The 12,290-nt window shown below is 41.1% G+C and overlaps 1 protein-coding gene across 1 annotated transcript in view; it reads left to right on the plus strand.

Moving 5' to 3' along the window:
* The window catches only part of EXPH5 (exophilin 5), a 34,481-nt gene that overhangs the window by 7,592 nt on the left and 14,599 nt on the right, over window positions 1–12,290 (plus strand). Inside the window, exon 2 of the mRNA XM_074570056.1 lies at window positions 10,545–10,702. Coding sequence (XP_074426157.1) covers window positions 10,545–10,702 — 158 coding nt within the window. The remainder of the gene's footprint in view (window positions 1–10,544; window positions 10,703–12,290) is intronic.

Here is a 12,290-nt window from a genome sequence, read left to right on the forward strand (position 1 = left end):
CACCAGCTCTGCTCTTTACAAGCTGGCCCTGGGCCCAGGTGGCCAAACCCGCAGGAGCGGGAAGGACAGGCTCAGGGCATTTTCACTCATGCTCATTCAAACACAAGCCTTGTGCCAGGGTTCAAAGTAATGTTTGCATTTTCAAGTGACAAAATACTGTAAAAATAAAAATCATAATGGTTATTATTACTATCTAGCCCACTTTATGATGTCACTAGGGCTGCCAAAAAGAAGATACTTGTTGAAACAGATGAGATTTAAACCAAGGCTTACTGTTAAGCCCATGGGTAGACATTTTCTAAGTCCAAGCTTAATGGTGAAAGTAGAATTAATTGGTCTTTGTCTATATGGATAAATTCACCAGGCTTCAGGAATAAATAGGTCAGGCACAGCAGTAAAAGCTGGCATTAACTAGTGAGTAGACGGTCAATATGGGGAGTTATTCTGGAAGAGCTAATGCAGAACAGTCTGATTTTGTTAGTTTTTCTATGGAGTTGTGACCCAGTTAAGGACTCGTGCACCTTATAGGAACTCTGCGCACTTCCCAGGTTTTACCTTTCCAATAGTAACATCTCTATGTTCTCAACACCCTCTGTCTCCTCCACAATTCAAGTGCAGAAGTTAAAATAATAATTTACATTAGTGGGAATTGGAAATGGCCATCAAGTGGAAGAAAACAGCTTCCCATACTAAGCAAGCAAAGAGTCATGGAGATACATGGAGAAGAGAGCTGTCTGAAATGCTGAAAACATGAGCGAAGTTTGGGCACTCTCACTTTAGCTCAGCTTCCTTACATATGTCTATTAAAAGTTGTTCGTAATGCCAGTGGCGTGTGCAGTAGAGTCCAGGGCCTCTGCGAGGTAGTGCCAGTGAAGTGTAACACACACGGCTTGTCATTGCTGTAAGGAAGGGAATCAGTATCAGTCTGCACTGAGCAGCCTTGGTAGGAACTGAGAAATGTTTTCAGGTGCTGACAGCTTCTACACACTGTCTGTGTCCAAACACCTTCATGTCCTTGCACGTATTTCAGAAATATTAAATGGATTATGCCAGGAAGTCAAAAAAATGTTGCACAGGAACATGTCTCTCCGATGCTTAGAGTGGCTGGATATCTCCCCAGGTACTGACGCAGCTCTGTTCCTGTGCTGTTTTCAGGTTATGTGTGTCTTGTAGTGCTGTCAAAGACTGCAGCACATGCTTTCCGTGATGAAGCCTGAGATGCTGGAGTTTTGCTGGTTTTGGTCCCTGAGGTACTTCAGATTCTTGAGTCCATCTGGACATGCAGCACGTGCACCTCCTGTAGATGTAGCTCTTGGAGAGACCTGGCTAGTGGTTGAGACCAAAGCTTGTTGGGCTGTGTATCAAGACTTCAGCTGATGTTCATTGGTTTGTATCAGATGCTGCTTTGACAGCACCTGAAAAATGTTGCATGCGTCCATCTCCTTTTCTTCTTTAAAATTTAGGTTTTGTCAGTGGTTTATGTATAGTGAATTTAATCATCCTTTAGAATCTTCTTGCTCTCTGAATCTAGTTTTCAAATCAAGTGGAGTTTAGCCCAATGGGGTTTTTAGCTTTGGGCACAGACATGTTATTTTCTTCTGTGTTCCATAACTTTAACACAGGACTATATAGACTGAGGACTGACCTCAGTTCAGCCTTTCCTGTACTTGTTTTAAATTGAAAAATGACTTAATTCCCTGGAGCTAACAGTCTGAAAAATTTCACAACTTGCAGATTTCATGTGAGAAATGCATTAAAGCAAGTAGGAAAAAAACAGGAATTTTTCCTGAGGATTTGTGCATCTAAATGTTCACATGGAGTGTATTTCTAATCCTTCTGTGCAGCTAGATTATTATGTTAATGCCTGCATTTTAAACTACAAGAAATTATATTCTTTTTATCAGTCTTACCTCAAAAAACCCCAGGTATAGGTACTGGTACTAACTGTGACCAAACACATCAAAAACACAAAACAAAAGCTAGGAGTAAATGATGAAAAGTGCAATGTGTTTGGACTTTATTCTACATAAATTACACACAGTTTAATTTGTGGTTGGAGTAATCAAGGAACTCCTATGCTTCTGCTTGCCGTATCTGTGGATTTCTCGATACAGGGGCCTGAGTACAGAGAGCTGCAGTCAAGAAAGCTGCAGCCGTGTGGCTGGGGGGCTCTGCAGTCTGTTTCTTCCAGCATTATAGACTTGCATGTTCTTAAATATATATTTATATGTATATAAGTATATATATAAAATTCTATACATGTAAATATTATATTTTAAAGTATTATCATACTATAATATTTCTATTTCCACTGGAAGAATTATGATAAATTATGAGATTCTAAGCTGCTATGGCGGAGGATCTGTGTAAATATATATTATATACATGTATATAAGCTTTATATTTCCAGATGAAAAACATCCACTGTGTCAACTTTTAGAGCTTACATTCATTCTTATGGCTGCTTTCCTTGATTTAAAGCAATGTAAATGAGGCTGTTGTAGTGTTATAGTAGCATGTAAACTGTGTGCAGGTACACTCTGACCTTCTGTCTTACTTCTGTTGACCAGAACCTTGCTTCTCTGTGTGGGACTCTGCACCATTATCTGAGATTGGAAGGGTGTATTTTGAAAGCCCTAGGCTCAAGCTTAGCTCTGTACAAACAAATGTCTAAGCCTGTCTGGAGCCTCTCAATTTTAGAGCTCTGTTCAGACCCATGGGCTATCATACACAAACCTGCTTGCAGAGATGGGACCTTGGTCTTCTTTTGAAACCAGTTCCCCTCTTCAGAGAGTTCTTACCTGGCCTGTGTCTGTTTTCTTGGTTTCCCCCTTATATTGTTACCTAGGAAAGGTTTTGCATAAAGTCACACAGTAACATGAGGAATAGCATTTGCATTGTATGTCTTTGTAAGGCAGTTAAATTTATAATACATGGCTGAGCTGTAAATTACTTGCATAGATGGCTGCCTCTTTGCATGCTATCAATATTTATAAAAGGTCTCACAATCAACTAGCAGCTCTGCCCTAGAAGAGTAAATACGTCTGCTGTTAATCATTAGCTTCAGATGTACTGGGACACCTAAGAAGACCTGAGCCCCAGCCTTCCAACCCATCACGTGGCACACACGGTATACATCTATGTTTCCGTGTAAGATTTCCGGGACAGAAATTCGGCACCCCAAAACTTACTCCTGTCATGCAATGTTTTTGGATGAGACTACATCTATGCCTGCAAACAAATCAGAATCTTTGCATGGAGAATTATATCCATTGCACCTATTAGCATATATTAATGCTAATGGAAATTCCTATTAATGAAGTCATCTCATTAGAGATATTAATTACTACCATTCAGAAGCTATGTGACACACTTTAAAAATGATAGGTAGCCTTCCTTTCCATTGCATCATGGATTTGTTTTGTTATTACCATATAATATTGGTAGGTAGCTTGTGAGTATTGACAGCATAATAAAGTAACACCCTTTTTTTTTACCTGTCATTTGCAGCCGGTACAGAGAAATTGTAAATCATCTGTAAAACATTCTCAGAGTGGAGCTTTCCCCTGTTTCACACTCACTGTAGAGGAAGTGGCAGAGAGTCAGCCCGAGCTGGAGAGTCACCAACAGTCGTGACATTACTAGCGGTATTTCACCTCATTCTCTCTTGTTGACCTGATGCCCAAAGGACTAAAAGGTTTCGTATTCTAAGTATGTATAAACTCAATTAAAAGATATATACTTCTAGCCTTTACCATTTGTTGAAGCAGGGCTGAAATAATGTTTTCACTGTAAACCCAGGGTAGCTGCCGAAGAAAGAGTTTGATGTTAAAAGTAATGTTTTGAGGCATTGATACAGCTTGAGGTGGGTGATTAATCACCCTAGGCTCCTGTGATCTCAGTTTGCAATGCTCTGTGCTTTAAAAACTTAACTTCATGAAGACAGTCATTGAGCTCCTGATTTCTGAGCTTTGACTGAGAACTTCTGATTCCTGAACTGCCAGAGCAGAGAGGAGTTATGTGGTCAGCATGAGAATGAACCTCGTCCTTGCCCTTACAACATTGCCTAGTTTTCCGTTTCAAAGCAAAGTGTCAGTCTGTGTGCTTGCCCAGAGGAACATACAAAAGCTTCAAGAAATGGAGTGTTGGACTCGGTGAAGGAAAACAGCAGCTAGAGTAAATTGTCTGCAGTATATTCTTTTCCAGATAGTTTATTATGAGACGTTAAGGCTTTGGGAAGAAGCAGGTGACTTTTAGCCACTGTACAGGGGTTGCTTAAGCTAAAAAATAGAAGACACAAAAGACATTGTGAGTTGTAGAGTGGAAAGAAGTATTCAGTGCACAGGAGGAGCCCGATGAGAATGTTCTGTGTATGCTGATAGTCTTGATGTCTTTGTGGATTGAGTGTGATGGATGTACACACTGCTGCCGTATTAGGCTATCTCAAAGCAGGTGATCAGTTTTGGTTTCAAAGAAATTAACCTCGCTGAATAGAGGTAGCGCAATACTGCTCTGTATTTTGTTTTGTCTCATGGATGTTGTGGCATCCAGATGGCATGTGATGCTGCTGATTATTCCTTTGCTCTGAGAGTTTGAAAGCTTTGTGAAGTGTCTGAAGAATTTTACAAATATAAATGTAAACACTAGTTAAAGAAAATCACTGGGTCAGATTTTGCGATGTTTTTTTTTTACTTTTTAATTAAAAATAAAAGTGGATATAGAAGGATTTTTCCCGTAAGCAGACAAGGTGGAATTTCAGTACGGGCAGAAAAGATATTCTGCCTTTAACTCACATATTCCCTGCCTGTATCCCTGACACACACAACAGGACTGAACGTGGGAATCTGATGTCTATTGTCAAAAAAGTGTTCTGGGGACTAAATGACATTTACTGTTTGCAGCTATCTGCTTCAGTAGCCCTACTTGCTGCTTTAAAGGGTACTACAGGGTGGGTATCAAAATCATGTGTAGAAGCGATATCTTTTTGTTTAAAGTAGTTCTGCCTATTAAATGTACAGTCTGGGAGGAAAAACTACAGAAGATTAATTTCCTTTTCAGTTTCTCCCCACTTCTATCTCCTGAGTTTGCACATTTCCGGAATCTAAATATTTAGGGATAATTGTAAGCTGGCAACTTGATGTGCCTGTCAAAGTGGGACTGAAAACATATCCCATACAGTTCAGTGTTGGGCTGTGAAGTGTTTCCCTGTCACAGAATCACAGAATCACAGAATCTTCATGGTTGGAAAGGACCCTTAAGATCATTGAGTCCAACCAAACAAACTACAATCTCTGCCACTAGAGCATGCCCTGAAGTGCCACATCTAGACGTTTCTTAAACACCTCTAGGGATGGTGACTCGACCACCTCCCTGGGCAGGCTGTTCCAGTGCCTGACCACTCTTTCAGTAAAGTAATTCTTCCTAATGTCTAACCTAAACCTCCCCTGCCGCAACTTCAGACCATTTCCTCTGGTCCTGTCATTATTCACTTGGGAGAAGAGGCCAACACCCACCTCTCTCCAACCTCCTTTCAGGTAGTTGTAGAGGGCAATGAGGTCTCCCCTCAGCCTCCTTCTCTCCAGGCTGAACAACCCCAGCTCCCTCAGCCGCTCCTCATAAGACTTGTTCTCCAGACCCCTCACCAGCTTCATTGCCCTCTTCGGACATGATCCAGCACCTCAATGTCTTTTTTGTGGTGAGTGGCCCAAAACTGGACACAGCACTCGAGGTGAGGCCTCGCCAGTGCCGACTACAGGGGGACGATCACATTGTCCTTCGGGTGAACGTTTCCTGGCACTTCCAGTTACTCCTTTCCAAACAGGGGTGTCACCACTAGGTGACTCTCCATCAGCCTGACCTGACAGCCTGTTCAGGACAGTGAAAGTCCTTCCATTTCATTTATTGGTATTTGGGTCATGGTCTGAAAGAAACACTGAGCCAACACACTCTTTGGTCTTTCGTGTTGTGGCACATCCTCTTTACCCATACACATCTTTAGTTTTATTGGTCACGTGCTCCGACAAGTACATCTTCTGAAGGCAACTTAGTGGGTTAATGGACACTGTAAAATCAATACATAATAACAAATGACGACAGCAGTAATAATAATGAAAAGGATGAAGACTTAGGTAGAAAACTAGTATTTGGGGGGAGGAGAAAATTCTACCTAAGTGGTTGATTAACAACTACCTAGCAGGTTAGATTCAAGCATTATTGCCAACATAACATTTTGCTCATGAAAATAGAGGAGGCCTTGCTTTTTCAGGGAATTACTGCAGAAATGCTTAATTTTACAAATACAAATCTAAAGAAAACATAAGTGTGTTTTCAGTTAGGTCTTTTTACATTGTCTTGAAGTGTGTGCAACCAAAACATGGGAGTCAGTTTTCCTGATTCACCTACATCTGCATAATGTTTTACATGTAATAATGAAGCTGACTTGGTTTATTGACATTAGCCAAACAGAAAACAGTAAGAAAGAAAAATAAACAAAAGATTGCTTTAATGTGAGTAAGACTATACCAGCTACTAAGAGTAAAGACTGTGTTAGAAAATAGACCTATTGTGTGTCTGACATGCTAGGAAAGAGTATGTTGGCTCTGCGTATCATTATTTTTCTTACTGGTAGGATTAAGCTGCCACAGGAGCTTCTCTGGCACCTTGGAAACCAGAGTGTTCTTGTTACTGCTATGATATGTTTATATGAAATGGCGGATAATAATTTTTTCAAATTACTTCAGCTGTGGTAGTCTTTGCCGTTGCCAGTAATACTTCTTTTCCCCTTTTTTTTTTCAAATAAGATGACAACTTGAAAGTGGGTTATATAAAATTAAAAGGCACTATAAGTAAGAAAATATTCTCGCATGTGCACCACTTTAGATCCGCCTGTGGCTGTGATAACAGCCAGAGTTTTCTAGAAAATTTACTGGCCACAGAAATGATAGAGCTGCACGGTTCATCAGTGCGGCATAATGTATAAAGCAGTGTGAAGGTGAGAAGTGGAAGCAAAGAAATCAGGAAAGAAATAGTTCTTTAGGCACTGTTTTATAACATCTCTAGCCTTTTCTCATGGACAAAGTAAGGAATATAAACAGAGTAAAGACATAAGCTTGTTTTAGATAACTGTTTTTGCAATATTGTCTGCCCTGCTGTAGTTTTTATCTGATGCTTTCGGCACTGTTTTTATCTGCAGTCCTTTCAGCCTTGTCTTCCCAGGCACTGAGAGCTTTGATCCGTGGAGTGAATACTGGTCTGGTTATCCTGCGCCTGGTGCAATTCCTCATGCTCGGTGGTTGCTGTGTATCTGTTCTCTCGTGAGGTGTGTGGTAAGAGTCCTTTAGGGCCAAATCTTGCTTCTGGTGAAATCAATAGGAACCTTAATTCCTGCTTTGGCAAAAGTGGGATTGAGTCCTCTGTCCCCTGCCAACAGCAGAGGTGTCCCCAGACGTCTTATTTGGCAAACAAGTTTCTACTCCCTTACACATCCATCTTCTGCTTGATATTCAGGATGAAGATGGTAGAGAAAATACCTTTCCTCTTACAGTAGCAATTAAAGCTCCTTATTATCCTAACAGGAAGTGGCAGAGGGAGGCTGCAGCTCTTTTCACAATATTTATGATAACCACATGAAAGTTTAGTACATACAAACATTTAGGTTAACTTTTCCCTGGAGATGTCTATGTAAGAAATATGGGAACATCCTTGTGCCAATAAGGACGAGATGTTTTTAAAAACAATGCAAAGGAATTGCTCCAGAGTGATTCATTAGTTTAGATGCTGTGTAGGATAATGGATGGGAAAAGGTAACGAGGTGTAGCCTGTGAGGTCATTTCAGATTGCTGCCTGCTCTGTTTGTGGAGCAGTCGCCTGTAAGTTGTCCTGGGAATGGAGTTACCTTCAATCCTGCAACAGTTTACAGGTGCTTTTCCCAGTCACAATGATGTTATCTCCTCTCAGAAGGAAATGTCTCCGAGTGTCCAAAGTGGCTGTAGAGAAACGAGGCGGAAGGATGGATGGAGCAGACGGGGAAGCAGGATTAATACATTTGGTTTAGAGGGCATTAGGTGTTTTGACACTCCTACGGAGCAGTGTCTCAATATATAATTTGCAATCCAAGTAACAATAGCGCTGCCTCAAAGGCAAGTTCATTGCAATACTGACTGCAGATACCATCTTCTGCTGTAATTGTTTCTTGAGATGTGCTTTCCTTCCAGTTCACAACTGTCGTTCATTAGTATCATGAGGGGGCATGTAGACTTGACGGAGCAGGTATATAGGCAAATGATGTGGTTTGGCTGGGAGTCATCGCAAATGAGAAATATATAATAGTCATGCAATGTTGCAATTACATATTATGTATCGTATTAATATTATTCGGTACTCACATAACTCTCTATATAGGGTTCAGTATATGGGCCTGCATGTGTGTGTAAATATAAATACGCACAAGCAATTTAAGGGCTTTATTTCACGAGTTGGGGATGAAAGCACAACTCAAAAGCGGCACGCTCACAGATAATGACTACAGATAATGCCAAGCACGTACCACTAAAGACTTTACAGTGTTTAAATATTAAAGTCCGTGTTTGTGCAAGATCTTTTAATACATTTTTCGGCATGTCCATGCAGTGCCTGGTATGGGCGATGTTAGTCTTAGTGTGGGGTTTTTGTATTTTTTCTTCTCTGTGGAATGCATAGAAGTAAAGCAGCTAGGCGTTTATACATAAGTAGCGCCAGGTTCCCGACGGCGGGGGCGCGGGTTGCAGACCCCCCGCCCCGCGACGAGCCACCGGCCGGCCGGGCTCTGCTTCTACCCGCCGCCGCCAGGTGGCGCCCTGGCCCCGGCGCCCCGGGGCTCATCGCGGGGAAAGAACAGCTCGTTCCGGCTGGTTTTTAAAAATACTCCAGGGATGGGGCGGGAGAGGCGGTCTCCGCTCTCGGGGCTGCAGCAGCGCCGCTGTGCGCTTGTTTCCCGGGCAGTCGCTGGGTCTGCAGCCACTCCCCTAAATGCCTCCCGCCTGGCCCCGGCTGCTCGCGCTCCTCCGGGTGTCTTGGATCCCCTTCGCTGAGGCCACAGGAGTGAGGTCATGGAGTTGGCGCTGGAGAGCGCTTCGTTCATCGCCTCCTCCCGTTTGGCGTTACTGCTAGGCTGTTTGCCGTGCTGCACATGGCGTTTACGGTGTTTAGTCACTCCCGTGGTGCGGTAATATCTGTGATGATTAACATTTTTGCCTTTGTAATAAGTTTATTTCGAATGGCTAGTACTTGTGCATGTGTCTGTGTAATCATCTTCAAGGGATGCATTCACTCATTTACCAAAAACGTCTCTCTCCTGCCCTCCTATTCTTCAGATGCCACCAGATGAACAGTAGGTGCTAGTATGGACAACATACCCTGTATCAATTCCAGGTGGAAATACATTCATTTCCAGACTAGATCCTTAAAGTTTTTTTTGTGAAGTAATGTTGTCTTAGAGAATATGATTTTTTTATTTAAATTGGTAACTGAAATAATTCGTGTTCTCAGAGAGCATCTTATTCCTAGACATGGGTTTTACCACTGATTAAGGTGGAAGATTTACATGAAAGCCTTGCTAAAACATTGGTATTACATCTCCAGGCTGTGCACAAAGCCTTGTTCTGCTGCCATCAGAATCAGTCGGGGCGTGGATGTGCTGTGTTTGCATCTGTACTTTAGGCACTTGTGTAATGTAATTTAAAAACAAGTAACTTTGCACGTCCATTGCACTATTCCAAATCCTTTGCAACTGTAACTTGTTCTTTTATGTCCAGATAAACAATTCATTCCTGTGACCTCTTGGTCTAGAATTTGCTACTAAACAGCCTCTGCAGTTGCAGCCACATGTGTATAGCTTGTTCAAGCTTCACCTCTGCGTGGCAGAACATTCATATTCATTATTAGTTGTGCCATACATATTAAACACAGGCAGAATCACTATGCAGCAAGGAATGAGGAAAATGTGATAAACTCGTCGAACATGTTGCATGAATACCTATTATCTGAATTCACAATTTATTATTCTCCTTGCATAGAAGATGGGTGGTGGGCCCCTCACTGTTGGGGCCTCAGTGAGCCTCGGGGCCTCTTGAAAATCAGAATAATCTTGTTATTCGTCTGCTTAAATGATAGAATAAATATTTCAAGAATTGCTTTGTTAGAGTATTATTTATTCTAATTTGATTATTGGCTGAACTTAATCTTACTTTCAATTAGTTTTATAATGCTTATGAATTATTACCTCATTTTTGAGAGGAAGAAGGATGCACTTCTTCAAGGCAAGGAATAATGCAAGTATATGAGTCGTCCACTTAACATGGTCACATAATCTCATCATTAAGCTGGAGAATTCTGCTGTCACTAAAACTTTTATGCAATTGCTGTGAATGTATCATGTCCCACAGTATTTTAAAATGTCATTATATGTAGAAATATACTGTAAATACTTAAATGAACAACAGGGATGGTTCCTAATCATGTGCCTGTAATATCTAAAAGGGCTTAAAAATATTTTTTTTCCTTTCTAGCAAACTTCTGAAGACAAAGAAGTCTGAAACAGGGCTGCAGGGAGTGACTGGAGAATGGTTTGAAGAAATACAAAGAAAAAAATTTCAGAATTACACTGATGTCAATAGAATGCTAAAACCACCCTTAGAGCATCAGCTAAGGAAGAGCAAAAACGCCAGTGAGTTACATTTTTCCATTTCCTTATCTATACAATAACGGTCACCAAACCAATGTCTTAGAACATTTCGGCGTGTAATAGCTAAGGACTTTCTGAAATTGCATTGAGTTTCTTCTCATGTCAAAGTTTTACCAAAGATATATTTTCAAAATGACTATGTTTCTTTAAGCAGGTTCTGTTAAAAGCACAGCTGGGAGTCACAACAGGAAATCCCTGATATTCTTATCCCATAGTTAGAATCATAGAACAGCCCAGGTTGGAAGGACATTGGAAGATCATTTGGTCCGACCTTTCATGGGAAAAGGAGCCTGGAAGAGATTAACACCCTGTCCAGTCACATCTTGTAAACCTCCAGTGATGAGCACTCCACCACATCCCCAGAGAGGTTGTTCCAGTGATTGATTGTCCTCACTGTAAAAAATTTCTTTCTTAACCAAGATGAAGTTGCTTTAATTATCCTAAATATAGTGGTGGTTTCACAAGCAAAGCAGTAATGTTTACTTTGTACAAAAACTGTTTCAGTTTTACCTAGTTTTCTTAAACTAGAAGCACTTAAATGACATTTGGAATAAGTAGGTAATGTGGATTTGGGTGAGGGAGGTTTGACTGTACTGGTGGAAAACTTTTCCTGGTAACACTGGGCTACAGGCATGCCAGTGCTGATTACCAGGGCGGGTGACAAAGCCTGGAAAGTTGGGCTGACCAGGAAGGAACTTCTGGAGATCTCATTTCACAGGTTCTGTTACCCATCCAAAATGAACATGCACAAGAAACATGGTGTGTCTATACCAAGCATGGCATTCTGTACTATGTTTTTCATCTTCCATCCAGGTAGTTTTCATGCATAATACATGCTTTTATGCCGTTCACATTTCTGCATGTCTTTCATTGAGTTCTTCCTGTTTGTGCTTCATAGCAACTGGAAGTAGAGTCATGTATTTCAAAAGAAAAGTGAAACCCTAAAAATTTTCCTGAAAATACAGACCTACGCAGAACAGATCTCTGTCTTTCCTGGCCATTTTTCCCCAACATCCCCTCTAGTCCACAGCTATCTACTGTTTTTCTCTCAGACATGGTCTAATTGATGCATTAGCTAACTAAATTCCATGTGTTCTCTGGTATTTATCTTTGAAAGCTACTGTTTCTATTTCAGATCTGAAGAAGGTGTTGTGTGCCTTAGAGGCTTGTCTGATATTTCCAACTGTTTAAGTTGGTTTAATAAAAGGTACTAAGAAGGTACTACTTCTACCCACAAGCCTTGCCCCGTCGATATCCCTAGACCATCCTGGCTATGGCAGAGTGCTGTTAGGACTCTCCTGATGTCATCTTCATTGTCAAGTCAAACAATGCCACCAAGAGGTTAGGCTCTAAAAAAGGGTAAAGGGTGCAGCATTTCATAACACATGGTGATTGTCACTGAAGTGAAAGCCATTTATTACACACAGGATTTAAATCACATGACATGAATTATTCATTTCATTTTGGACTAGGTCCAAAATGCTGCCCCTTGCTCTTGTTATCAGTGACACTTTGCTCCCATTGCTGGTTTTGCTTTCTCCTACAGTCATCAGTTAAACCATTTTCAGGC

This window comes from Larus michahellis, chromosome 1 (assembly GCF_964199755.1).
Source record: "Larus michahellis chromosome 1, bLarMic1.1, whole genome shotgun sequence".
Lineage (NCBI taxonomy): Eukaryota > Metazoa > Chordata > Aves > Charadriiformes > Laridae > Larus > Larus michahellis.